Here is a 24,246-nt window from a genome sequence, read left to right on the forward strand (position 1 = left end):
TGAAATCTCATTCTCTGCAGGCAGAAAAAGCAGATATTCTAAATGCATCTGAAATAGCAGATACTTCATGGAAATCTGCCAGTAGCTGCATTTTGCTGAGAACATCTGATCTTGATAAAGATGCCAGTTATTTACGTTTGTCTTTGGGGGAGTTCTTTGGTCAGAGATCAGAAGCTCTTGGTTGTCTTGGTGGAGGCAGTGATGTGAAACGGGTATGTATCTTAATGTTAATGTTAGCACACAAGGAAAAGACAAGAACAACAGCCAGCACTACTTCTGTTCTAATATTGTAACTAATTCTTCCTGAGAACTACTTTTCTGAGTTTACTTGCCAAGGAAATTCTCTGTGTGACAGATCTGGTTGGGCTTTTGTTTCACACCTGGAATTTCTGATGTGAAGGGCTCGCTGGTGTTAATGATGAATCTTGATCTTGGTCTTTTGGTCGGGAACTAATTATGTGTAGGATTAGAGAGAGAAAAGTACAGCATATACAGGGTGCATGTTAGAGGTCTGAGCAAGTGATCCACGTAATGGAAATGAAATGCTGCTCAGACAGGGGTATTTGAACAGTGAGTGGGTACCTTTGAATGGCTGGTGGGCTGTCTTGGAAAATGCCCAACTTGAGTAAAAATGTAGTCATCTAGACTCTTAACTTACCAACATACTTCTGTATGTTTTTTGCATCTGTCTGATACTTGTCTCTTTTCTTATCTGCTGTTGGTAGATGGTATCTCATCTGTAATTGCAGACAAAAAAGAAATGTGGGGAAGTGTGTCCAGTGGGAGGAAGAAGTCGAATATGTTTGTGTATTTCAGTTGTGTCCTGGTGAATTGGTAGAGTTGGCAGGTTCTGTCCTGCTGCGTTCAGAGGCTGAGCGGTAGAGCATGCCTCCAGGCAGAGGTGATGAAAGCATATGTACTTCCTTTTGTCTAACATATAAGTTGTTAGTTTATTTTATGTTTACATTGGAAGTGTATGTATTTGGATTAGGCATTTGCAGTGGTAGGAGGCATATGTTATTTTTCAGTGGTATGAGAGCCAAACAACAACTGGGGAGGCTGTGGCTGAAACTGCTTTGCAAGCCCACTGAACCTATTTATTAATGATTAAATTTACTTACGCTGTATTCTGGGCTATTTTTTTTTTTTAGCCATCTTTTGGTTACTTTATTACATCTCCGAAGAAAAGGCAACCCGTTGCTTTGCTGAGGCAGTCTGATTCATCAGGAGGTGACACCGTCCAAGAAATTTCACAATTGTCTGAAGTGTTTCGAGGTAACTCTAGAACAGAAGGGTCAGCCCTAGACACTGGTTATAATGGTAGTTAAGAATTACTTGTGTATAGCTGTTAAAGACAAATAAGAGTAATCTGTGATAGGAATACGCTAGTTCTCATTCACCAAGTATCGTTTTTTGCCGTGAGCACCTCCCCCACCCTGCTTTCCCCTAGAAAAACACAGATCACTTACAAGAGAGAACATTCTAATACCAAGTACTACCCTAAATTGTCTTGCATATTTCAGCATTTCCAGATAATGGATGATTACCAGAACGTCTTGTAATAATTAAAGTCTATTCAGAGTTTTCATGTTGAAAAAGCTCTGTAAATGTGTTGCCAAAAAACCAACAAACCCCCCCGAAAATTGGTCTGTTTGCTTGTATAGGTATAGAGGATATAGAGAAAGAAGGAAAACAATTTGGGTTGTAGCTGAGCTGAGAGTGTGTGTGTAAAACGTCGTCTACAATTTTTCCTGCCATCTTTAAAAAAAAAAATAAAATAAAAGGTATACTCCATGGTATCTGCTTAACTTGAAGTAATAATTTAGGAGATTCCTCCAAAAGTTTATATGTAAACATCACAGCATGCATTTTGGTGCATATCTATGCCTATCAACTTAATTAGGTATGTTTAGGAAAGGATGAGTTCATTTTAAATCATCTCCACTGCTCCTCATAGAACTGTGGCAACGCCAGTCTTTGGGAACTTGCTTGTACAGTCAGTGCAGTGACTTACACTTTTTTGCATTGGTGAAAAATACCATCAGGCTTTTGTGGAACCCGCTTCACTGGAGCAGCTTTACAGCTGTAATTTTCCTCAAATATTTTTATATTGCAAATATTTTTAAGGGATCTCTAATGATTATTATTTCTTTAAATCTAGTGTTACTGTGCTTAAATTCACTATACAGTAGTCTGGATTTTTGTCAAAAATTACCAACAGTTCATTGAGTTTATCTCTGTCAAGTTAAATTATAGTTGTAATTGTTGCTTTGAATAATAGAAAAATATACCAATATAATCTGCAGCTCTTTTGATAAGAGGGTTGCTGTAAATGCTAGAGAAAGTAGGTATCTGGATCACTTGGTGGCTGAGATACTAATAGTTACCTGCCATTTGATTTTCATTAGTACTGGCGATTAATAATCTTTATCAGCAATAGCAGAATGCAATTCCTGCTTACGGAGCAGCAGATGGAGAGGAAGCTGAGAAGTCAGCAACCTGAGAAGGGTGTTACTTGAAATACAAAGTATGACCGAACCCCAAATATCTACTATAACAACAGAAGTAAAGAAAAACAACCAACCAACCAACAACCCAAACAGGAAAAAAATCTACATCCCCCGACTCCCACCCCCCCAAAAAAAGAAAACCAAACCAAAAATGTTTGTTGGTTACTTACTTGTTTTCTCACTGATTATAGCATCTTTAAAAGTTGGTTTTAGTGTTCTAGGGAGGTCAGATGTTTTCCTTCAAGGAGGAACTAATTTGTTGAAACAGTAGCTTCTAGATCTCATGTGAACCATACCTCTTAGTTTGGGTTTGGTCTTGTAATCAAGGAGATTGTTTGTGGTTTTGATGGTTTCAGAAACATACCTGTCCATCCTAAACATAATCCTTCAAAATCACAAGTTCAATGCTCTCTACCTCAGTCAAACCCTGTCTCTAGTATAAGAAAATGGGCTTTACTCAAATTTAACTGTTCCAGTTTTCTAATGGAGTTTGGTTTAAGTTCATGTTATCTTGCAAACACCATTTTATGAAAAGGTTTGCTTATCTTATGCTAATATGATAAGCTACCTGAAAATAAAATTTGTACGGTGTGAGCATGGTGTTCATAATGCCAGCTTATTTTGTGACTTGATTGCAAACTTAGCAGTACTTTACAGGAAACAATTGATGCTTACAGTGTTTGGATTTATGCCTTTATGACAGCTTTTTTCTATAAAGCATTAAGGGAGCATGTGTATCCCAAGAATGCAGGTGTTTAGGCAACTCACTGTAAATTAATTCCTTGTGTTTGTCTTTGTTCTTAGATGACTTAGAAGCACAAATGAAAGAAAATGTAAATTCTACCAGCTGTGAAGGTGCATGGCATAGGATAGATACTGCAGCTGGAATACATAAAAGCATTAATACAGAAGCTGCTGCCGAAAGTAAACCAAAGGTATTTCTCTTGTCTTTTTCTATTAAGTGCAACTATGAACTTGAACAAAATGCAAGTAACTTGGACTATTATTGTTTCTTTGAATATGGTGAAATTTGGACTTCTATGTCAGCTCACTGGTTTTTTTTTATTGAACATTTGAATCCTAGCAGGTGCCACTGTTTGTTAGGGTAGTTTCATTAGAATGCCGTGATCCAGCAGTGAGTCAGGTCTTACTATCAGCATCTCATTTCTCTTTTTCTTCCTGCTTCATGTTTGGAGTTGCTTGGTCTGTCAGCCCACAGTTTTTCAGTTTTTCAGAGATTCCTGGGCTGTTGATGTTCTGTGATCAAGTTTCTGAATTTTGGCTGTGGCTTTCACTTCTGGTTTGGTGTTTGGTTTGTTGTTTTTTTTAAGTGATTTGTCTTTAGCATGGGAATGAAGTCTCTTACTTGATAAAATTTAAAAATATCAACATGGTGTAAGTCTGAAAAAGTGTGTGTTCAGTTTGGTAATCCTGGACACCTGCATTCTCTGTCTTGGCACATCATGTTCTTTTTCTGATCAGGCAGAATATACACAGACCCATTCAGTTACAGAAGCAGCCCTTCTGTGCAGTCACTGCATGGTGTCAGTCACTAGCAAGATTGACTTGGTTTAGCTGATCAAATTATGTAAGCTGGAGACTTAAATGCAGAAGGACTGGTTGGATTGCTCATCTGACTATGTACTGCTGTAATTGCTTTTCTTTCTGATTTATCCTTATCCTTATTCTAGATACAAAATGCATGACTTTGGGTTTCGATGATGTATATCCAGATTCTAATCTACCCTACCCTTAATTTGTACAAGTTCAGGTCACCCTTAGTCTGATAAGGATGCTAAAATGTTCTCCAATAGAGACAAATCACAGAATGGTTGAGGTCAAAAGGCACTCCTGGTGATCATCTAGTCCATCCCTTCTTGCTCAAAGCCAGGTCAAACAGAGGAGGCTGATCAAGGTCTGGTCATGTTTTGAATATCTCCAAGGATGGAGATTCTATAGTTTCTCTGGGCAACCTGTTCCAGTGTTTGATCGTGTTGATGTTAAAAATCTTTCCCTTATGTTTAAATAAGAATTTTCTGTATTTAAAACTGTGCCCTTTCTTCTTACTGGATACCTCAGAGAAGAGTTTGGGTTCATCTTCTTTACTCCTCACCTTCCTGCTCCTCTCCCCATCAGGTATTTATACACCTTAATAAGGATTCCTCCTAAGCCTTGTTGTCTTGAAGATAAATAATTCCAGCTCTCTCCTCAGATGACAGGTGCTCCAAGCTCTTACTCAGCTTTGTGGCCCTTCACTAGACTCTCTCCAGTATGTCCATGTCTCTCTTCTACTGGGGAGTCCATAACTGGTCACAGCACTCCAGGTGTGGTTGCACCAGTGCTGAGTAGAGGGGAAGGACCACCTCCCACAGCCTATTGCCAACTCTTTCTTACTGCAGCCCAGGATGCTGTTGGCTGCCTTTGCCACAAGGACACATTGCTAGTTAGTTGTCAACTTCATGTCTACCAGGACCTCCCAAGTCCTGTTCTGCCAAGCTACTTTCTGTCTTCTTGGTCCCCAGCTTGTATGGATGTGTGGGGTTATTCCTCCCCAGGTGCTGATCTTCGCTTTTCCCTTTGATCTTCATGAGATTCTTCTCAGCCCATTTTTCGGGCCTGTTGAGGTCTCAGAAAGACAGCCTGCTCTTCTGATGTATCAACTGCACCTCTTGGTTTTGTATGATAATTGAACTGTCTGAGGGATGCACTCTGCCCCATCATTCATATCGTTAAGGAAGATGTTGAAATGGTGCTGGCATCTTTCTTGATCCCTGGGGTGCTCCACTAGTGAGCAGGTGACTTCCTGCTGGACTTCGTGCTGCTGATCACAACCCTTTGAGCCAGTTTTCAGTCCAGTCATGGTCTACTTAAATACTCCATACTTCATCAGTCTTTTTACGAGGAGTTGTGAAGACATGCCTGTGTATCTACAGGAGGACAGATGGGGTTTTTTTTCTTCCTGACTGTATGTATATCTGAGGGAGGTGGGAAGAGATTGTGGTCTGGACATGACTGTCTACTTATTCCATGCCTTTTGCTAAGAATAGCCATTGTGAAAACTGAAGAAATCAGACTTGAGTGGTAGAGAAAACTGTAGAAATATCCTTGTCTTCCCCCTGTAGAGAGGCAGATGATTTAAAGTTAATTGGGAAGATACTGTGTATTCAGTCACGGTAGTTTCTTCTCTGTTATTTGTTCTCAAAGGGATTTCACTCCCAGTTCTTCCAACTGAATTAAAACATTTTAGGATTCTGGAAGCTTTACAGGAACTAAGGCTTCCAAGAAGGCAATCTTTATTTAATGTTTAAAAAATCCCAAACAACTAACTCCGTGGAGTAGACTTAAAAAATCAGTACAATGAGAATTATGCCTGCTGCAGTGTTTCTTCTTGACAGGCAACTAAAAATGTGGCAATTAGAAATGTTAATATATTATCATATACCAAAAAGCAAAATAATACAAAGCACTAAACAAAAAATGTATTGCTTTGGTCCTTAACTCATTTTGGTTTGTTGTAGGACGGAATTCATAAAGACAAGTTTGAAGATGGCTTATCTACTAATTTTGACTCTGTCCTGAGTATTAGCACGATTGCATCTGCTATTGCTAATGCTTCCTCCAGTGCTGATCCTTCCCAGCTAGCTGCTATGATGATGGCACTCTCTAATAAAAGTGAAAGAACATGTTTCCTTCCTGGAATTGTTAAAGAGACAGAAGTCTCTGCTAATCAGGTATTATCCAGCAATGTGGAAAATAGTGTATTTGATATGGAAAAATACCTCAAAAAAACAGATGAGCTTGGACATGAAAGTGAATATGAGAGTATTGTGAAACATGAAGCATCTGTCCAGAACCTTATATCTGATACCTTTTTACTGGATAAAGATAAAAATACGGATACTCTTGCAGAAGACTTGATAAATAATCATAGCAATCAGCAAGAAATAGAGGAGCGAATTCTGCAATATTTTCATGGAGAAAATGATATTCAGAATTTGTCTAGTCTGTCTGGTGTTCCCAACTATGGAGATGTAACTGCAAATAATGTAAAATATTCAGAAAAGTTATCAAATTTAGTAAGTAGTAAACATTTACCGTCAATGAATGCCTATATTAGATCAGATATGCCTGATACCCAAACTTCACCTATTGGAAATGAAGCACAGACGTGTAGAATTCCTTTAGCAGCAAAAATGGAAGCGGCACCAAGAAGTTTGCTTGCTCACCAGGGCAGTGATCTCACTAATAGATGTTGTATCGGGGAAGACAAAGAAACTGTAGATCAAGTAACAAGTGCTGTTCTTGAACCATGTAACGATTTGGTGGAGAAAAACACAGGAAATACTCTGTCACTCAACAGCTTAAAACCTGACAAGCAACCTAGTAAATACGTCTCGGTAAGTCCTACAAAAGCAAAACCGATGCAGAAATTGAACAATGATGAAAAGAAGCAAAATGCAGAAATAGAGAAGAAAAACAAAGATGCCACTACCGCTTGCAGTGGTAATGTGAAACATGTAACTTTTGAGAAACTGTCCCTGACTTCCCAGAATAGTACTGGTAAGTAAACCTATATAAATGTAACCAGTTGTTCGAAAAGGCTTTTCTGGACAGTAGATTTGTTGCCTGTGCTTAAATAAATACTGTTATTAAATTCTGTTTTATTTACCAGAGCATAAACCCATTGTACCTAAATGTGACCTGCTGCCTCTGGAGGATGAGCAATGTAGCTTCAGACCTTCAACTTCACCGCTGAATCATTCTTCTCCTAGTGAGGCTTCTGGAACAGCATTTTCAGGGTAAATGTCTTGGTGCAGGTTATAAAGAATTATTAATGCTTCATGGGGATTTTTGAGGGATCAAGTTTTAGTTTGCATGTTGTACTTGATCTCCGTTTATAGAAGATCTTTATTAAGTTGAGACTTCGTTCTTAGACTAAGCTTTCTGTTTGCTTTTATTATATGTGTGGGGAAGCAGTATTAAACAATTGTGGACTTTTTATTTTCCTCACTGGCCTGATGAGACAGAGACACTGGATAGGAACATTGTTTCTGCTCAGGATTATCCAGTAATGTAAGAATACAAAATATTCAGCCTGTTAGTGAGATACACTGGAACAACAACTAATAAATATGGGATTTTATAGCTCTATCAACACAAAGTTTTAGGTATCAGATGTAACTCATCTATTACAAATAAAGCTGGTTGGGGGCTATGCTGTTAATTATATGATAAAGCTTGACATTGTATAGACCAATGAAGATGTGAGTTTTTTTAAAGTTGTAAGTAGTTCAGTCACTTTGATTCTCTGATTCATACCACTGCTTGGTGTGAGAGAGGATGGGTGGAGGTATTTGTATTGCTTTTGTCCACTTCCTATTTTGAAACCACAACTTGTATCTAAGATTTAAGGCTTTCTTAGCAACTGAAGGGCAGTTTTTTTTTTAAATGAGTTCCCATAACAGTAAGTGTTATATAAATGTTAAGATTACAACTAAGTTGATTATGTAGTCTTAAACATATAAATATGGCCAGTAGCCAATGGCTATGTATATCCTCATAAGAAGATGAAGGCAACTGATTTCTTTGCTTTAACTTTTAAGTTCACTGTTGGATATTTAACTATAGTTAGTGTTGTACATGATGTTAGAATTACAGGCTGGCATTTCTCGGAAATAAAAATGTGCAGAAATACGTGAATTTTTGCAAGAATGTTACATTAGACATTAGGATTTCTAATTAAAATTGTCTGTAACTTAGTTGTTTTTATGTAATCTCTTTGACAAAGTGGTGACAGATCCTGTGTTTTCAGCTGTGTGAAATTAAGAGAATCTCAGTAGTGAATAGGAAATACTAGTGTGTGATGTCTGGGATGTTGAATGAGTTGATTTGACATTCTTCTACGTAGTTCCATACATTTATATTGATTCAGCTTTTTTCTTTTAGTAAGGTGTTGTGTTGTTTCTGTGACCTTAGCATCTGAGTTCAGCTGTGGAACTCCCATACTTTGCTTTATGGATTTATATCCCATGAAAATGAGTTTTATGTACATCAAAGCCAGAACTTGTAAAGGTTAATTGAGAGATGGTTTCTCATTTCTACTGACTGTACTAAACAGAATGGCTAAGTAAGTTGATTTTTAGAACAGTGTGGCTACTCTGTAGCATTGATTTTCTTAGGGGCAGCATGAGAAATATGTTCTAATACTGACATACTCTGAATCTGTTTTTCAGGTCTGAAACTGATTTTACTTGCACACCACGTTATCAGGAATCTTCTTGCAAAGAGAGCGTGCTACCTCAGTCAGTTTACTCAAGTCCTAGCATGAGCAGATTAACATACATCTCTGCATCTGACAGTGCCCTTAAGAACACGGCTGTAATATCTAATCTGGAGACATACTGGGTAAGAAAATCTTGAACTGTATTTCAAGTTTCAAGATTCTTGAACTGTATTTCAAGATATTCAGTTTCTTTAAACCAACCAAACAAAAGAACACCTCCCTCTCACCCACAAACCAAACCCTTAAATGGCCATAATAATTCTAAATTACAAAATCTGTAAGGATTGCAGAACAGTTTAGGACATGCTGTGCATAGGGAGAAGGTATTGTGCTTCTTCACCACTCCTGAGTTTTTTTCAGAAATTTAAATTCTGAAATAGATTGTGTTAAATATACAATCTCAATGAATATAAACACAGTAAAATATTCAAAAACTACTAACTTCTGAAAAAAGTTAGTTGGGATATTTTTCCCCCTCTCATTTTTTCCTCAATGTCTTGTTAAGTCATTCTGTTCTTGAAGTGCAGTGTAGTATTCCTGCAGTAGTTTGCAGGATCTGTATCTGCTTTCATCATTCCTGAGGCTCCCTTTCTGCTCAGCTTCAGCTGTTAGGGGAATATTCTCCCTGTTGTTTTTCTTTTTCCTGGAAAAATGTTTATAGGTATGTATTTTAGCTGTAAATTTTCAGAACTGAAGCTGTCATTTTCTACCTCTGATGTTCATTCTGACTGTTTTTACTGCTTTAGCAAAGAGTGCACTCTGAGAGTGAAACTTTTGTTCAGACTTGCAATCTTATGCTGAATAAGATATTTGACATTCTTCTACCTAATCCATGGGTTCCTTGGGATCTGGAATCTTTGTTATGCCTTCCCCCTTCAAAGTGTGTGGAGATGTGGATGGAACTTTAAAAACCAAACAAGCAAAAGCTGAAAAACCTCTCTTGAGTGCATCCATATGTAATGTATAAATCTGAGTGGTTACATTTCTTCTGTAATATCTTTCTCAGTTGTGCCTTTCTCTACCACAGGAAATAGAAATGCCATCTACTATGCTTTGTTTTTTTTGATCAGTTTGCAGAGGATGAGGCTTTTCAGGACTAGTGGCTAGTGAAAGCTTTAGTGAAGCCTTCTCTTCCTCCTATATGAAGACCAGAGCAACGTTCCTTCATGCTGAAAGCATCAGGAGGAAGGAAGCCTGTGTTATGGCCTATAGCCCATTTTGTTCTACGCCTAGTTGCTCAAGTTACAGTGGGAATATCTGTTGTTTTTCATCTTGATGTTTCCAGTGGGAATCACAGCCCCATAGGGAGGAACTCAGGGGCAAATTTAAATGGGTATTTGCTTGCAGTCCATACTGACATAGCATCAGCTCTTGTGTCTGTTTCACATTTGAAATGCATGTGGTTCTGGATTCCTGTAATCTCGTGCAAATGGGTGGCTCTTGATGCTTTTTTCTAACTGGATGCATGCTAGTTTGCCTCTCTGTCTTGAAGAGGTGTTACTGTTTGAGTAGTTCGTGTTCCCCAGGATAGTTCAGCAAGGAGATCCTCAAGTACTTTACCAAAGCTTTACATTTGTATTACGAGTATGTTTGTAAGTCTGATTTATAATGCTGCAGTGTTAATTTATTCCTTTGGGTTAGTAATCTTTTTATGCTGTGTGTGTGGAGAGAGAGAGAGAGACTGAGAGATCTTAATCTCATTTTTACTTATTAAAAGCCACTTTCATGTCCCTTGCCTGAAGCTTCTTATAGACAACAAGAATGTTTGTATTCGTGTTACTTCAGATAATGTTCAAGAAAGTTATAAAGAATATGGAAAGAAATAATCTATACTGCAATTGAGTGCTGCTGTTTAGGATTGATTCATGCATTTTTAACTGTGAAAATCTTCCTGGTATTGGATCCAAACCCAATAAATAAGACAACTCACTGCAGGTCTCTTGTTTTTAGAATAATAGTATCTGTGTACCTGTCAATGACTTTAGGAATTTGTTGGTTTTTTTTTTTTCATAGTACAGTTGCCTTCCCACAGAATGGCTTTATGAAGTTATAGGAAGTCCAACATTTTTGACCTTGTGGAAACTCATGTAGTCAGTGGTAACTTCAGAGAGCAGAATATTCTTCCGGTGTTAATGCCTAGTGTCGTGGGTTGACCCCAGCTGGTAGCTGAGCTCCTCTTCCAATTGCTTGCTCACTGCACCCTGGGTGGGATGGAGGAGAGAATTAGAAGGGCAAAAGGGTGGGGTGGGGAACTTCTGGGTTGAGATAAAGATGGTTTACTAAGTGAAGGGGGAGTGAGTGGGTGGATGGGCAGGCAGAAAAGTGATGCAAAAGCAATCACTTGCTATCAGCAGACCAATGCCTGGTCAGTCTCCAAGCAACAGCTACTTTGGAAAAATGCCCCCACAGTTTGATTGCTGAGCGTGTTATTTGGTATGGATTCTCTCTGCTCAGCTGGGGTCAGCTGTCCTGACTGTGTGCCCTCCCTACCTCTTGCCCACCCCCAGCTTACTCTGTGGAGTGTCCGGGTGAGAAATGGAGAAGGCCTTGACACTGTGCAAGCACTGTTCAGTGATAGCTAAAACACTGGTGTGTTACCAGCACTGTTTTGGTCACAAATATAAAAATATAGCACCACAGGGGCTGCTATGAAGAAAATGAACTCCAGACCCAGTACACTTAGGTAGAATGTGACTTTAGATAGCAAACAGGTTGAAGTTGCAGGTTTTCTTTTTCAAGGTGAAGAGCCACATATACTGTAACAGCAAAGCTTCAAACAGGACTTTACAAACTTTATTATTTATATTGGATAGCAGTACTAGTATTAAGGTCTGTCTTGTTTTATGTATCCTATTTGCTTTTCTAAAACTTGCAATTCTGCATATTATTTTTGTTTATTAGGATGAAAATGCTAGTGAACTAAGTACAACAATAATTCGAGCCAGCCCAACTTCTTCGCTAGAACATACAAACAAAAATCCAGGAGACCACGCACGTCAAAGAAATAAAACAGAAGCACTGCTTAGTATTGACCAGAAATCAGAAGAAAATGCACTTGCAGGTCTTCAAAGAAAACTTGATGATGTACTGGATCAAGAACTGTCTAAAGAAGGTTATCCGAAGAACGAAAAGCAGCTTGCATCTATTCCTTCAAATGTAGCAGCAAAACATGAAGAGCTAGACTGTGTTAAATCAGCTGTACCAACTAAATTATGTATCTTTCAGCCACTTCCTTTTAATGTTGACGCACAAGAAGCGTGGCAGGATCAAACAAGCAAAGCACAGAGACAAGGATTACCATCCTGGAATATATTACCGGTGTGTCCTGGATTAAGCACTTGTATGCCATTCAATCAAAACTCATCTGGTGAACAATATGTCCCTATTTCAAGCCTTAAATCCCATCTCACTGCCTCTCATAGTCAAGCAATTCCTTCTGTTCCCACATTGCTTACAGGACATTCTCTTGCAACAACTCCATTTGCACAACAGCATCTGGGAAATAAACCATCTACTGGAAATACTGTTTTGTCTCAGTTACATGGCTGCAACTCTGCAGGTTTTGGTCTTCCAGCAGGGCTTCTTTGTTCAGGTATCCCAGTAGGGCATTCTGAGAATCCAGCGATGATAGGAATCCCTTTAGGTTCAAATACTGGTTCTGGCTCTTTGGGTGCAGCTTCACTTCGTAATCCACACTCTACTTCCTGGAACAAGAACATCCTAAATATAAAATCATGTACTGGACAACCTCTTGGAGCTGGTAGAAATGAGTGGGAGTTACCAAAGTCACCTAGTATTGGTAAGTGTGTTTTTTCAAGCGTGTTTAAAATACAGCTATGGACAAGAGTGGCGATAGTCATGACGCCAATATTACAGTAAATAAAATTAAGATGACTACTAACTGTAACCATGACTATTCTTTATGCAAGCTTTCTTATTTTAAATAAAGGTATTACTAATTTTCCTTATTTAATGAAGTCTCTAAATTCAATGTCTATTCTTACAGTTCCCCTGATGGTCTTAAAAGTTTTTCTTAATTTAGAAGAATTTCAGCATTCAGTGGTTTTGTGTTTGTTTAAAGGATCTAGATCTGGCTTTTGTAGAAGGAAGAGAAATCCTGGCTGCAGTTCATGCTGTGCAAGGCAGGTCATGCTCTGGAAATTCAGTTTTATTTTATCTGGCAGGTAGATGACATTTCTGTCTGCAGCCGAACTTGGTGTTAGTCAGTTAAGCCACAAAATCCAAGGAGGGGAGTGGAGGGCTTAAGCTGTTTTCTGGTTACGAAGGGGAAAGACAAGTGGCCAAGTGCCTTCGGTACATTCTGCTATTTCTCTGTGTCTTGACTTAACTCCAAATCTAAGCAGTGCAAGTTACTTTTCATTTTAAAGACTTATTTTAACCTATGATCTCTTGAGGTATTTTTTGCTATACTTTTTTCTGGCTAATTCTTTCAGACAAAAGGACAAGCTAATGGGGTTGAAGGTTTGAATTTGTGGCAGTTTGTAGGTTATTTTCTGTTTATTGATTGTTCTAGATCGTTGGTCTTGCTAGTGCATTTTAAAATAGTAAAATGTGAACAATCTTACTCTGCCTATTTTTGTATATGTAATTGCTAGGTTTTTAATGCGTTTTTGAACTCTGAATATCTATGTAGTCTAAACTTGATTTTTGACAAATGAGGTTTTGCACTTCATTTCCAGTGATGCTAGTCTTAGTTTATATTTTCATCTTATTTGCGCTATTTTTATTTTTTTGAGGGGAATAAGAATGTGTGGGTTTAAAATAAAGCTTGCGGCTCAATTAACAAAAATTTCAGGTGATTATGTGTGTCTCTTCTTGATTTGGTATGAGTACCCATTAGTTTGTTTCTGGATGTAATGAAGATTGATCCTCATTTTGTCAGAGAACTGTTAACTCCACTTTTTTGAGTTATCATTATAACGTTCTGATTCCTCTGAAAGTTATTTTGAATACTTTAGAAGTAAGGACTTCCTGGAAGCAGGATTTCTTTTTGGTTTGGTGATAGCTTTTGATGACTGCACTTATATAGCAAAAATCTGTTCTGGGAGTACTTGGTGTTTCCAGTAGCAAAAAATGCCTGAACAGCTTTTTAGGTGAGAGTTATACTCTGTTAATTTTTTTTTTTCCTTTTTGCTTGGTGTAAATATTCTAAAGATGTTGTAATACTGATACTCACATTTTCTGAGTTGGCCTAGTACTGATTAAATTGTGAATACTGAGTATTTCATATAAGGTGCGTATTTATATAAATACGCTCTGTGGGTTGATGTTGGAATGGGATGTGCTATTTCCATAAGTATTTTTGTTCATGACAATAGAACTCCAAGTAAGATGCAAATTAGAAATGAATGAAATTGAGTATCACACTTGTGGAAAACATTCTTATGAAAACTGTGGGAGTCAAACATTTCCTTGCTATAACAAAGCATTTGTCAAATTAGCTTATAAACTTGTCATGGTGGCAGCCTGAGTGCTGATTTGCTTCTGGGTACTTGGAACTAACAGGAGTGTATTTTCTTCCAAAGGACATGTAAAAGTACCAGAAGAATTGAAGTTCCCTAATGCCTGTTGTGTGGGAATTGCATCACAGACGGTTCTTAGCATTTTTAATCCAACGGAACGGTGGTTGCAGGTCAGCGTTGGAGTACTCAGTGTTTCAGTTAATGGGGAAAAGGTAAGAGATTTTTTTAAAACAAGTTTGTAGGAATAATGCTGTATTCTTACCAGATGACACCTGTAAAATTAGAGCCCTCTGTCAGACTTGTAGGTTTTTTCCCATTTTATAGTTAATATGCACAAAACCAGAGCTACCTTCTTTCATCCAGGCCACCCGACTTGTTCCAACAAGTAGTCATAGAAAAGTAAATGCCATATTGTGGGACTGACTTTTAGAATTGTTTTGTGTGTGTGAAGTGTGGTAGGTTTGAGTTTACAGCTTATTCATGGACACCTTTGTATGCAGGAGAAGTTTACTCTAGAAAAGAAAGTGTCCACGCTGAGGACTGTTGATGCTAAAACATTTTGTGCAGTTTGCTCCCATTTCTTTTGAAATCAGGAGATCTTGAATGACAGAGCATGAGAAGTAATTGGAACAGGCTTCAAGCTAGATGGATCATTCTGTGGGTTATATGTAGCTTGTAGGCCATAGACCGGGGGTGTCTTGCATTTTAATTTTATGAAGTTCTACCTACTTCAGTTGTCATAGTAATAATTCCAGAGGTAAAAGATCTCAAGAACATGAGAATGAGTTAGATTAAAAGTCCATCAGTATAATTTAATTTCCTTTACTGGTGAATATTCTTAGAAGAGAAGAATATAACAGAATGAACATAACATACTCTGAGCTTCTGGCAGTTTGGTACCTGGGAACTTGAGCTAGACGTTATTTCTGTTCTTAATATTTTTTGGTGGACTGCTTTTTATCTAGTTAATCTTGTAAACTGTGTAGTGTTGTACACAGTTCAGTTGAGTTGTGGATTCTGTTCGCTACTGGTTTTTTCCTTTTTTAAATGTAGTTCTTGCTGGTTTTGTTTGATCCTTATTACTGAGAAATAATGGGCAATGATTCACTTCATATATTACTGCTTGTAAGTCTTACAAATACGTATCATATCACTCCTTAGGTGTATTTTTCCAGCAGATGTAGCACTTTCCAGGCGTATGACTTCTGGTTTTACTCTCACCTTCTCTGAATGTTTCCTCTTCAAAAACCACCAAACCACAGTTCTGTGTTTATGTATACATACATGTATATACGAGAGTTAAGATTCCTTCTGTATTTTTCTAGTCACTCAGTATCATGGAGATTTTATGCACTCTTCACCCCTGAGATTATGTTGTACCAGGAGGTGATTTTTTTCATGAAATTACTTTACAGTTGATAGTCCCATTTACAGTTGTTTCCATGAATAAATGTATACACTTGTTTGCTGCACAGTATGATTAAAAATTTTTTTCAGTTAACTTAACTCTGGGCTATACTGAGTGTGACTTGCAGTCTCTTTCCTGCTTGAAGATCATCTATGAATATGTTCACAACAGAAACTTAAGGCATCTGCACTAGAGTTTACTGGTGATCTGCATCCACTGACCTTTCCATTACTCTTCCATCATACCTCTTTCTCCCAACTTTGATGGCAGAAAGCACCAAGTACAATTGGCTTTATTTATTTTGCTGCTGTTCTTTCTCAAAAATCAGGCTTCTACTTATGATTTAATTTTCAACTACGTATCTATACTAAATATAGTGCACATATACTTCATATTTTATATATATACACATATTACATTTTTGTTTTTTAATAGTATATATTTTCAGCTGTATATGTACAACTATAAATACTATAATCCTAGTGTTAATCTTTCACTGGATGCTGGAGAGAAGCCCCAGCAACTTTCAGGCTGATTTACCTAACTTTAAAAAAACCAAACCGAACAACCAAATAAAAAAACAATAAAAAACCCCTGTACAGATGAGTGGAATGGAAGTGGGACATGAATATGAAGATGAAATAAATAATATTGCACAAAACCATATAGAAAATGTCTGTGCTGAGCAGTGGTGCCAGATAAATGTGGTATTTTGAAAGAAACTGTCTTCTGGCAAGAGGCCTGTTAAAAATGACACAGACTTTGTTTTTCAGATGGATCCTGTGAAATATCAATGTCTGGTTTTCAAGAACAAAACCATCGTAGGATCCTATTCTACCAATGATCTGAAAATACTTTTTTTACCTTGTCATTCGGGGATCTTTCAGTGTGTTCTCAATGTTTCATCTTGGCCAGTTTCTGCAGATGCTGAGACAATCATTCAGGCAGAAGCTTTGGCAAGTAGGGTAGTTCTGACAGCAGTCGCTGAGAATCCTAATTTAGAAGTAAGTAACTTCTTGTTGTGTTTGGGGTTGTTTTTGTTGTTGTAATTTTATGAATAGTTTAATGACACTGGAAAAGAATAGGAATGCAATGTTGTTCCTCAAAGGAGCCTGGAATTTCTTATGTTTGGAGTGGGGAGGCAATATAGGAAAATGTTTACGAGAAGCCTGTAACTATCTAGGAAGTTTTTTAGTTTTGGAAAAGCACCTGGATGGAAATGAAGGATTGTGTCTGAAAAGAGTAATTTTAAAGGTATTACTTTTTCTTTAGGAAGGGAATGAATGATATCTTAAACATGTAATGCTTTTTAAGTATCTACTGTGTTGGATACCATTGAGCCTTAAAATGTAATAAAAACCATTTACTTCCATTTGTAAGGATTGATTTATTTATTACATAAAGTAGCCTTTATCTTGGTTTCTTATTACTTTCAGCTTTATGGTGGTATAGAATATTTTCTTATTTTGGACCAAGTAAAATTTGAAAGTGGATGTGTAATGTGCTTTGTCTTGTCTTGTCATAAAGAACAACCAGGTGTGAGACAGTATGACATCAAGAATTAGATCTGACTTTATGTAGTCCTACATTTAGGAGTATGGACAGGCAGAAATGGGCTTTGGTGGTATTTTTGGAGGTCCTGAACAAATTGTGTGATAGTCTGTGATGTCGCTGATAAAAGTAAAATTTTTATGTGGCCTGTTAACTTGCTTTGGGCAAAGTATGTTTTAAAGTAATGATACTCTAGTTTAATACACATGGATATAATTTTTAATGCTTCTTCCATAAATTTTGATTTAATTTTTAGTAATTTTTTTTATATGTAGTTTAGCAAAATCCATCATTCTCCATGTCTTTCATGATACAGTTCATTCAGAGTTGCTTCATATTTAAATTAAAACTAAACCCTACGCTCTGTCTCTGCATGTCTTGTTATATTCCTGAGATTGATAAAAGTACCAATTAAAAGCTGTATTTTGCTACAAATCATGACAATGAAATGTTTTTATGCTAAGAAAAATCCAGCTACTCCTTAAGTCACTTCCTTAACTTTTTAACTTGCTAAAACGACATTTTAAACTACCTAAAACTGACATTTCATATTTGCTAACAATAATCATAGTTTAAATTTATTTTTATTATAAATTAGCCAAAATAATTTGATTGTGTACTAGATCTTGGAGGATAAATATTGCACTAAGATTGGCTTGCTTGACTGAGGCAAAATACATGAGAGAGAGCCAATTGGATGAAATGCCTTTTGATGTCAAAGGAAACTTGTTTCTTAGACTCTTCCTACCCCTGGTAGGTAGTGTGTGTTGCTTCTGGGTGTAGCACGAAGATGATGGAATAGGTGATTAATATCCTTACTTTCCTGGTGCTTTTGTATAGTAGTGTGTTTTGGAGGTCTTCCTTATAAGTTCTGCTTTGCATTAAAACTAGGTGGAAACAGGAAAAAGAGGTTCTTTGGATTTTGGTGACTTGACTTCTGGGAGTTGGAAAGCTCTTCCACTAAAACTTATCAACAAAACCCATGCTTTTGTGCCAATTAGACTTATTATTAATGCAGTAAGTACAATAAACTTACTATATGTGAAAATTAACTTTTTATGATACTGAATTTTAATACAAAACCACTTTGTTGTATGTCATTAAGAAATATACCCTGGACACTAGATGTAAGATTCCCAAGGAATCTTTGGTTGGTCAGGAAATATATATTTATTTTTTTTTTTCAGAGTGGTAATCTGATTGTGCTGTAATGGTACCAGCAAAAATGCTTCTGGGATAGGTGTGGGGTTTTTGTTTGTTTGTTTGTTTACAGCCTAGCTAGCCATGGACTATGTGTTGCTTGATTTGATAGCACAGGGAAGCAGATAGCAAAAGGGTTGTGTTGCCTAAGCCTTCCCTCTGGAATGCTGGGGATGTATTCCACTGTTCAAACAAGCAGCCAAACTTGCCTCGTAGGAAGTTTAACATGTTCTTTCTTCCTCTGCAGAAGCAAGGGCAGGACTCTGTCTGCTTTGTCTCCCACTAGACACTAGCCTGTATTATAGGCTAGAGTATTCTCCTCTCTGCACCTCTGTGACAATGCAAATTTCAGGTTTTTGGCTAGGCTGGCTGCTGTTTTGTGCTGTGGGAAGGACTGGCCTTATTAAGATGGATCAGGTCATCATGGTGACTAGTGAGGTTTGGTCTTGAAAAGCCGAACTTCTTGAAGGCTTAAACTGACCAGTTCCAGCTTGTGTCCTTTTACTGCAGAAAGGTTTCTGTTTTAAGAGGGTTTGCTGGACTGTCACATATCAGCTGAAACTACAGGCTAATCTTTGATTTTTTTTTTTTTCCAAACTGCTTAGATTCTTCAAAACTTACCTTGCATTTCTCAGCTTTGTCAGCATTATTGTTAATGACAGTAAGAGATTTAATACTTCTAATACTTTTTCTTTGACAGAATGCAGTAGCTTGGCGTTGCTTCACATTTTCCAAGGAACCGGTTAATCCTTCTAATGAACAGTTGCTCCAAATGGATGGAGTTTCTCAGATAACAGCTCCATCAGTTGTAAATCATGTGATACATGCAAGCTATGATGGACAAGTGAGTAATTTGTAGTTAGCTATTCTTCCTGTTACTTGCAGTCTAAAGTGGTGGTTCTGAATATTTGAGTTCACGGTGATGATTTTTGAGGAATTTACCTATTTGAGCGTTATAGTTTTGTTGTTAGATTTTTTTTCTTTTTTTTCTATTTAGTAATTCTGTCCCTCCCGTAGGGTAAGTCAACCAATTTCTTTTTCAGGATCCCGAAGCTTTAACAGTTTGGGTTCTGTTCCATGCACCTAAGAAACAAATTTCTTGTTCAGGTATAGCAATTTGATTTTTCATTTCAGCTGAAAAAAATTTGACTTCCAATGTATGCATGTGTTAGAATTGCAGGAACAGGCTGGAAACCTGAAACATTCTATCTTTAGTTTGTGTGTCCTGATACTTCTGGTATCGCATTCATTTTTAGTAACAGAAGGAGGCAGAATATATCTAGGTCTTAATCTTTTAGATATTAACAGGAATGTTTATACTTTAGTATCAAACTGTACAAAGTGGTTATCTACTGCAAAATATGTGGAATTTGCTTTATTCCTTCTGTTGAGGGAATTAAATCATCACTTAAGGAAACATTGCATTGGATTGCAAAACAGATAAGAAATTTGAAGGAACCTCTGAGTTTTTCTGTCTTCCTAAATAGTGAAGAGTACTAGCCAAACTAGTTGATATGTATATGAGAAGATGTCTTTTTGTTTGCTTTAGGGACAATTTCAGCCCCATTTGACAGAAAGGTAAAACTTTTAAATAAGATTCTGTGAGACCTTATTTGAAAGAAAAAAACATGTTGCCAGAGTAATGGGAGAGCTTTTAATACCACCACAAGATTAATATGTTGATCGGACAGTAGCAGAAGTAAGACATGCATCCATAGGAATGGCTTTGCTGCTAATGGACTTGCTTTTGTTACACGTGGAATTGTTCCTAGATTCCTTGGGTCCTGCAGATGAATTCTTGGCAAGAGTTGATGTGGAAGTTGATAGTCCAGGACCTAGCAGTGTGATTAAAAGTATTCCTCTCCGAGCAAGAGCTGGAACAGCGAGGATACATGCTCCAAAGGACTTACAGGTTTGCATGTATTCACAAAGTGTGTTTCAGTAATAGTTTGCCTCTCCTAGCCTACTTTTTTTGTAATGTTTGGTTTTATTATATATGTATATATACATAGATACATACATACAGACTTCTTTACTTTTTCCAGACAATACATCTGTCTACTAGTGTGGGTTCAACAGCTAAACAGCAGCTGCCGCTGAAAAATGCTGGAAATATTGGTGTATATTTGAAAGTTAAGGTAGGTTGACTTCTCCCTGTTGAAATCGTGAGTTTTGAGCCGTTAATAATATTGAAACTAGAGCTGAGCCTTGGGGATCCTAGCTTAACTGTGTGATTTGACAAAAGGTTTAAAAGTTTACATAAAGAGAGTGGAAAACAGGAAAGAGATTAGCTCACATTATTGGAAAAAAGTGTATGGAAGTTTTGCTGCTTGACTTCAGTTATGTTTTTTTAACAAACATACTTTAATGATTTTTAATAAATAAATTTTTAAGAAGTGTATACAAATACCTAAAATTTTGTGGTGAATCCTGTGCTGTACGGCAGCTGTTAACTAGCTAGTGGAGTGAAGCCCATTTAAAGCAAAGAGGAATATTAGCATTGGGAAACATCTTTATTTCCTAACAAAGCTGCATTAGGTTTATATGTGATGTGTGATCTCTTTACTAATTTTCTTGAGGATCCATGGAAAGCATGGTCCCAGACTGAAGGGTGATGAGACACATTAGAAACCAGCATTTCAAAGTCAACGGAAGGAGCAGCCGGTCTCCTTTTACATAAAAAAAATTAAAAAAATATTGAGGGTTGTGAGCCCATCATTTCTTAGAGCAGAGGTCATGGAAACGGGATGCATGACTAGTATCACAAACACCACATTGGTGTGATACTGGATACTAATTGATACCAGTAATAGTTGGTACCAGCCTTGAGACTAGTGATATTACTTCATGTAATAAGTACTACTTATTGTTAAATTCTTTAAATCTCTTTGTGGCCCCTTCAGTGATGTATACACAGTTGATGTCTTTAGTACAAATACCTCTAAGAGAAGCATCTGGAGTGTCTGACTTCAGAAGAGTTTAACTCTTCTAGTAAACTAGTGCAGGCTTATGGGAAAGTTCTGAAGGTGCCAGGTGTATTTGAGTTGTCTGAACTGAACATGCACAATCAAATCATATTACATCTTGCAGAATTGTTCATTCCCTTAAAATAAGTAACCAACCCTCCCTTTTCCCCTTGTTTGCTTTCAGACATCAGATCAGGACAGCTGCTTTGCTGTTGAACCAGAGGATCTTTTCCTTCTTCCTGGAGAAGAAAGGGAAGTGACTGTCGTTTTTTTCCCAAAAAGCATAACTAGTACAGAAAGGTAACAACTGATTTTATGCCACCTGTGTTAAAAAGAGTTACCTTTGACCTTAAGGTCATGAACAAATTGAAAGTTCTACCCACGGGGGAAACTTGAAACTTTGACTTGGGTTGCTTTTGTGAGAGTCCTCATTCATTACAAAGATTTTTGCTGGGGTTCTTCTGTATAATAGATTACCTGCCTCTCTTGCTGTACATAGCTTAATGACCAGACAATATTTCCCATCACAGATCAGCAGGTGTCCCGAGACTTATTTAGTGGGAATAAATGGAGTAAGTTTCTGAAGCCCTTTATATGGTACTTGTTTCTAAAGTACAGCAAAGCCTTAAAATACTTGTCTTCAGCAGCTCCTTCAATTTCTTCTGCTCTTCTTCACTCCACTGAGACAAGGGACATGTTGTCTCTATTTTACATACAAAAATCTTGAGCACAGATCAGGATAGAAAGTGCTCATTAATTTTGGCTGCCATAATTAAATAAAATTTCAGCTGTAAATCACGTACAACATTAATGTACATGTTCCTCTTGCAGATGTAAGCATTCATATTTTTGCACGTTAGCACCTGTCAAACTTCATTCTGTGAAGTAGATTTGGTTGTTCCAAGTGACCATTCTGGTGTCATGTAAGATTATTTTATTTTTTTTTGGCAATAGCAGGGTTCTGACTGATTTAATCAGAGCAGCTTTTCCTCGTTACATGTTTTCCAGTTTCTGCTCTAGTAGAGCAAGAATGGACAAAGGAATGTGTCCAAAATATGTTCAGCTTCACTGTCTAGTTTAAGTAGGCCTAGCTAGTGCATTAAATAAAACAATGAGTTGTTCTGTGCTAATGACAGCATGATCCTAATGGATAGGCACACAAAATGATTTCTTTGCTTTCCTGTAGCTTTATGCATAACTGGTTTACATTACAGGCTCAGGGTACTGAGTAGGGTTGGAAACTTTGCAGTCAACTTGCAAGTGTTGCCAAAGGACTAATGAACTAACTAAACCAGTAACAGGAGTTCATGTTCCCTACTGGTGGGATGCAGGACTCAGTCAGTAGGCATCATAGGAATTCAATGACAGCTAGAGTGAAGGATGTTGAGCTTCGTTCCTGGCTCTAAGTGGGTCTTGTGCCATGGCAAATGCTTCAGTCTATTTTTAAAAGCTTGATTTCCTTCCTGCCCTGTGCCTTTTTTCTAGTTTTTTCTGTTCTGTTTTTCTGACTGTGTTTTCTGTTTTTCCTGTTATCATTGGTTAGATACTTCCAATCTCCACTTCTTCCATATCTACTTCATCCTTTTGTTTTATTTTTTGTTGACTTCTGTCCACCTTAATTAGACAGCACTGTCTTTTTCTGTTCCTCTTCTGTTTTGTGGTTTGTTTGTTGTTTTGGGTTTTTTTTTTTTCCTTTGGTGTGCCTACTTTCTCTTCTGTTTTCTTTGCTAGCTAGGTTCAGCTTTCCTAGTCAGTATTAGCCCATTTCTTTCTACTTCATTATTTAAATGTATATTCCTGATGCTCTCATTCATTTGTTTCTCTGCTCTGCCTGAAGAAGGTGGTAGTCATCTGGACAGTGCTCGTGTCCTATAGGGTAGAGACTGTATCATGAGAAGGTGGCTGATTCCATGTCTGTGGTTTCAGTGTTCTTTATCACAGCAATTCCAGGAAACAAAGTGAGGAAAAAAAATCTTAGGTTTGTGGCTTAGAACGCTACCATTGTTAACAGGACTCAATTTAATTTTGATGCTCCTGGGTATCTCACACTTGTAAAACTTCATTGAAGTTTCACAGGTGTTTCAAAAGGCATTTATTTAATCTATGTAGAGACCGCCAGACTTTATTTTTTGCCCATGGTAACTTCTAATTATTTTGACAGACTAATTTTGGAGAGAAACAATTTACCTAGCTGTAGTGAAATACTTACCTGAACCATTTCCAGATGAAATACTTCAGAAGATTGCTTGAGGTACATGTGACATGCATATTTATAGCCCAGAGGATTATTTTGCTATGCCTAAAGCTGGCCTTTGTCATAAAATAAGAAAAAGTATTTGTATTTTCCCCTTAAGAAGGTAGTTTAAAAAGGTCTATCTATAATTTTTTTTCTTTAGTTATGTTTTGTTTTCATCAGCTGATGTTCAGCTGATCAGTTCTGTGGTGGGATTTAAATGTATTTATTTATTTTTGAAGTACTTTGAAAATCCTTGTGCTGCCATCTGGGCCTCAGTATGAAGTGGTGATAAAAGGTGAGGTGGAGTCTAAGGAAAATAGACCTGTGTCTACAGCTGCTGCCTGCTCGGACATCCCACCCATTCTCTCCAACAAGCAGTTCATTGCCTGGGGAGGAGTACCACTTGGAGCATCAGTGTAAGTATTAGTTGGGCAGCTGTTCATATAGAATATAATATTAAGTATAGGAAATATACTTAATGGCATTTATTTGAGGTAAAACTTCCACATTGATCATCCACAGGTCATAAACTAAGCTATTGTATGACTCAAGTGAGAGAAGCAGTGTATTACAATTAATTTTTTTTGTGCAAGAAATTTTTGGAAACAA

The 24,246-nt window shown here is 37.3% G+C and overlaps 1 protein-coding gene across 4 annotated transcripts in view; it reads left to right on the top strand.

Moving 5' to 3' along the window:
* CEP192 (centrosomal protein 192) overlaps positions 1-24,246 on the top strand; it is a 70,944-nt gene that overhangs the window by 15,442 nt on the left and 31,256 nt on the right. For all 4 annotated transcript variants that reach the window (XM_055704751.1, XM_055704753.1, XM_055704752.1 and 1 more), the window contains 16 exons: positions 21-212; positions 1,152-1,275; positions 3,315-3,445; positions 6,029-7,070; positions 7,183-7,309; positions 8,744-8,915; positions 11,695-12,592; positions 14,340-14,488; positions 16,458-16,688; positions 18,127-18,252; positions 19,136-19,279; positions 19,479-19,542; positions 20,208-20,347; positions 20,481-20,573; positions 21,586-21,701; positions 23,877-24,053. In XM_055704751.1, coding sequence (XP_055560726.1) covers positions 21-212; positions 1,152-1,275; positions 3,315-3,445; positions 6,029-7,070; positions 7,183-7,309; positions 8,744-8,915; positions 11,695-12,592; positions 14,340-14,488; positions 16,458-16,688; positions 18,127-18,252; positions 19,136-19,279; positions 19,479-19,542; positions 20,208-20,347; positions 20,481-20,573; positions 21,586-21,701; positions 23,877-24,053 — 3,926 coding nt within the window. The remainder of the gene's footprint in view (positions 1-20; positions 213-1,151; positions 1,276-3,314; positions 3,446-6,028; positions 7,071-7,182; positions 7,310-8,743; positions 8,916-11,694; positions 12,593-14,339; positions 14,489-16,457; positions 16,689-18,126; positions 18,253-19,135; positions 19,280-19,478; positions 19,543-20,207; positions 20,348-20,480; positions 20,574-21,585; positions 21,702-23,876; positions 24,054-24,246) is intronic.

Source organism: Falco cherrug, chromosome 3 (genome assembly GCF_023634085.1).
Source record: "Falco cherrug isolate bFalChe1 chromosome 3, bFalChe1.pri, whole genome shotgun sequence".
Lineage (NCBI taxonomy): Eukaryota > Metazoa > Chordata > Aves > Falconiformes > Falconidae > Falco > Falco cherrug.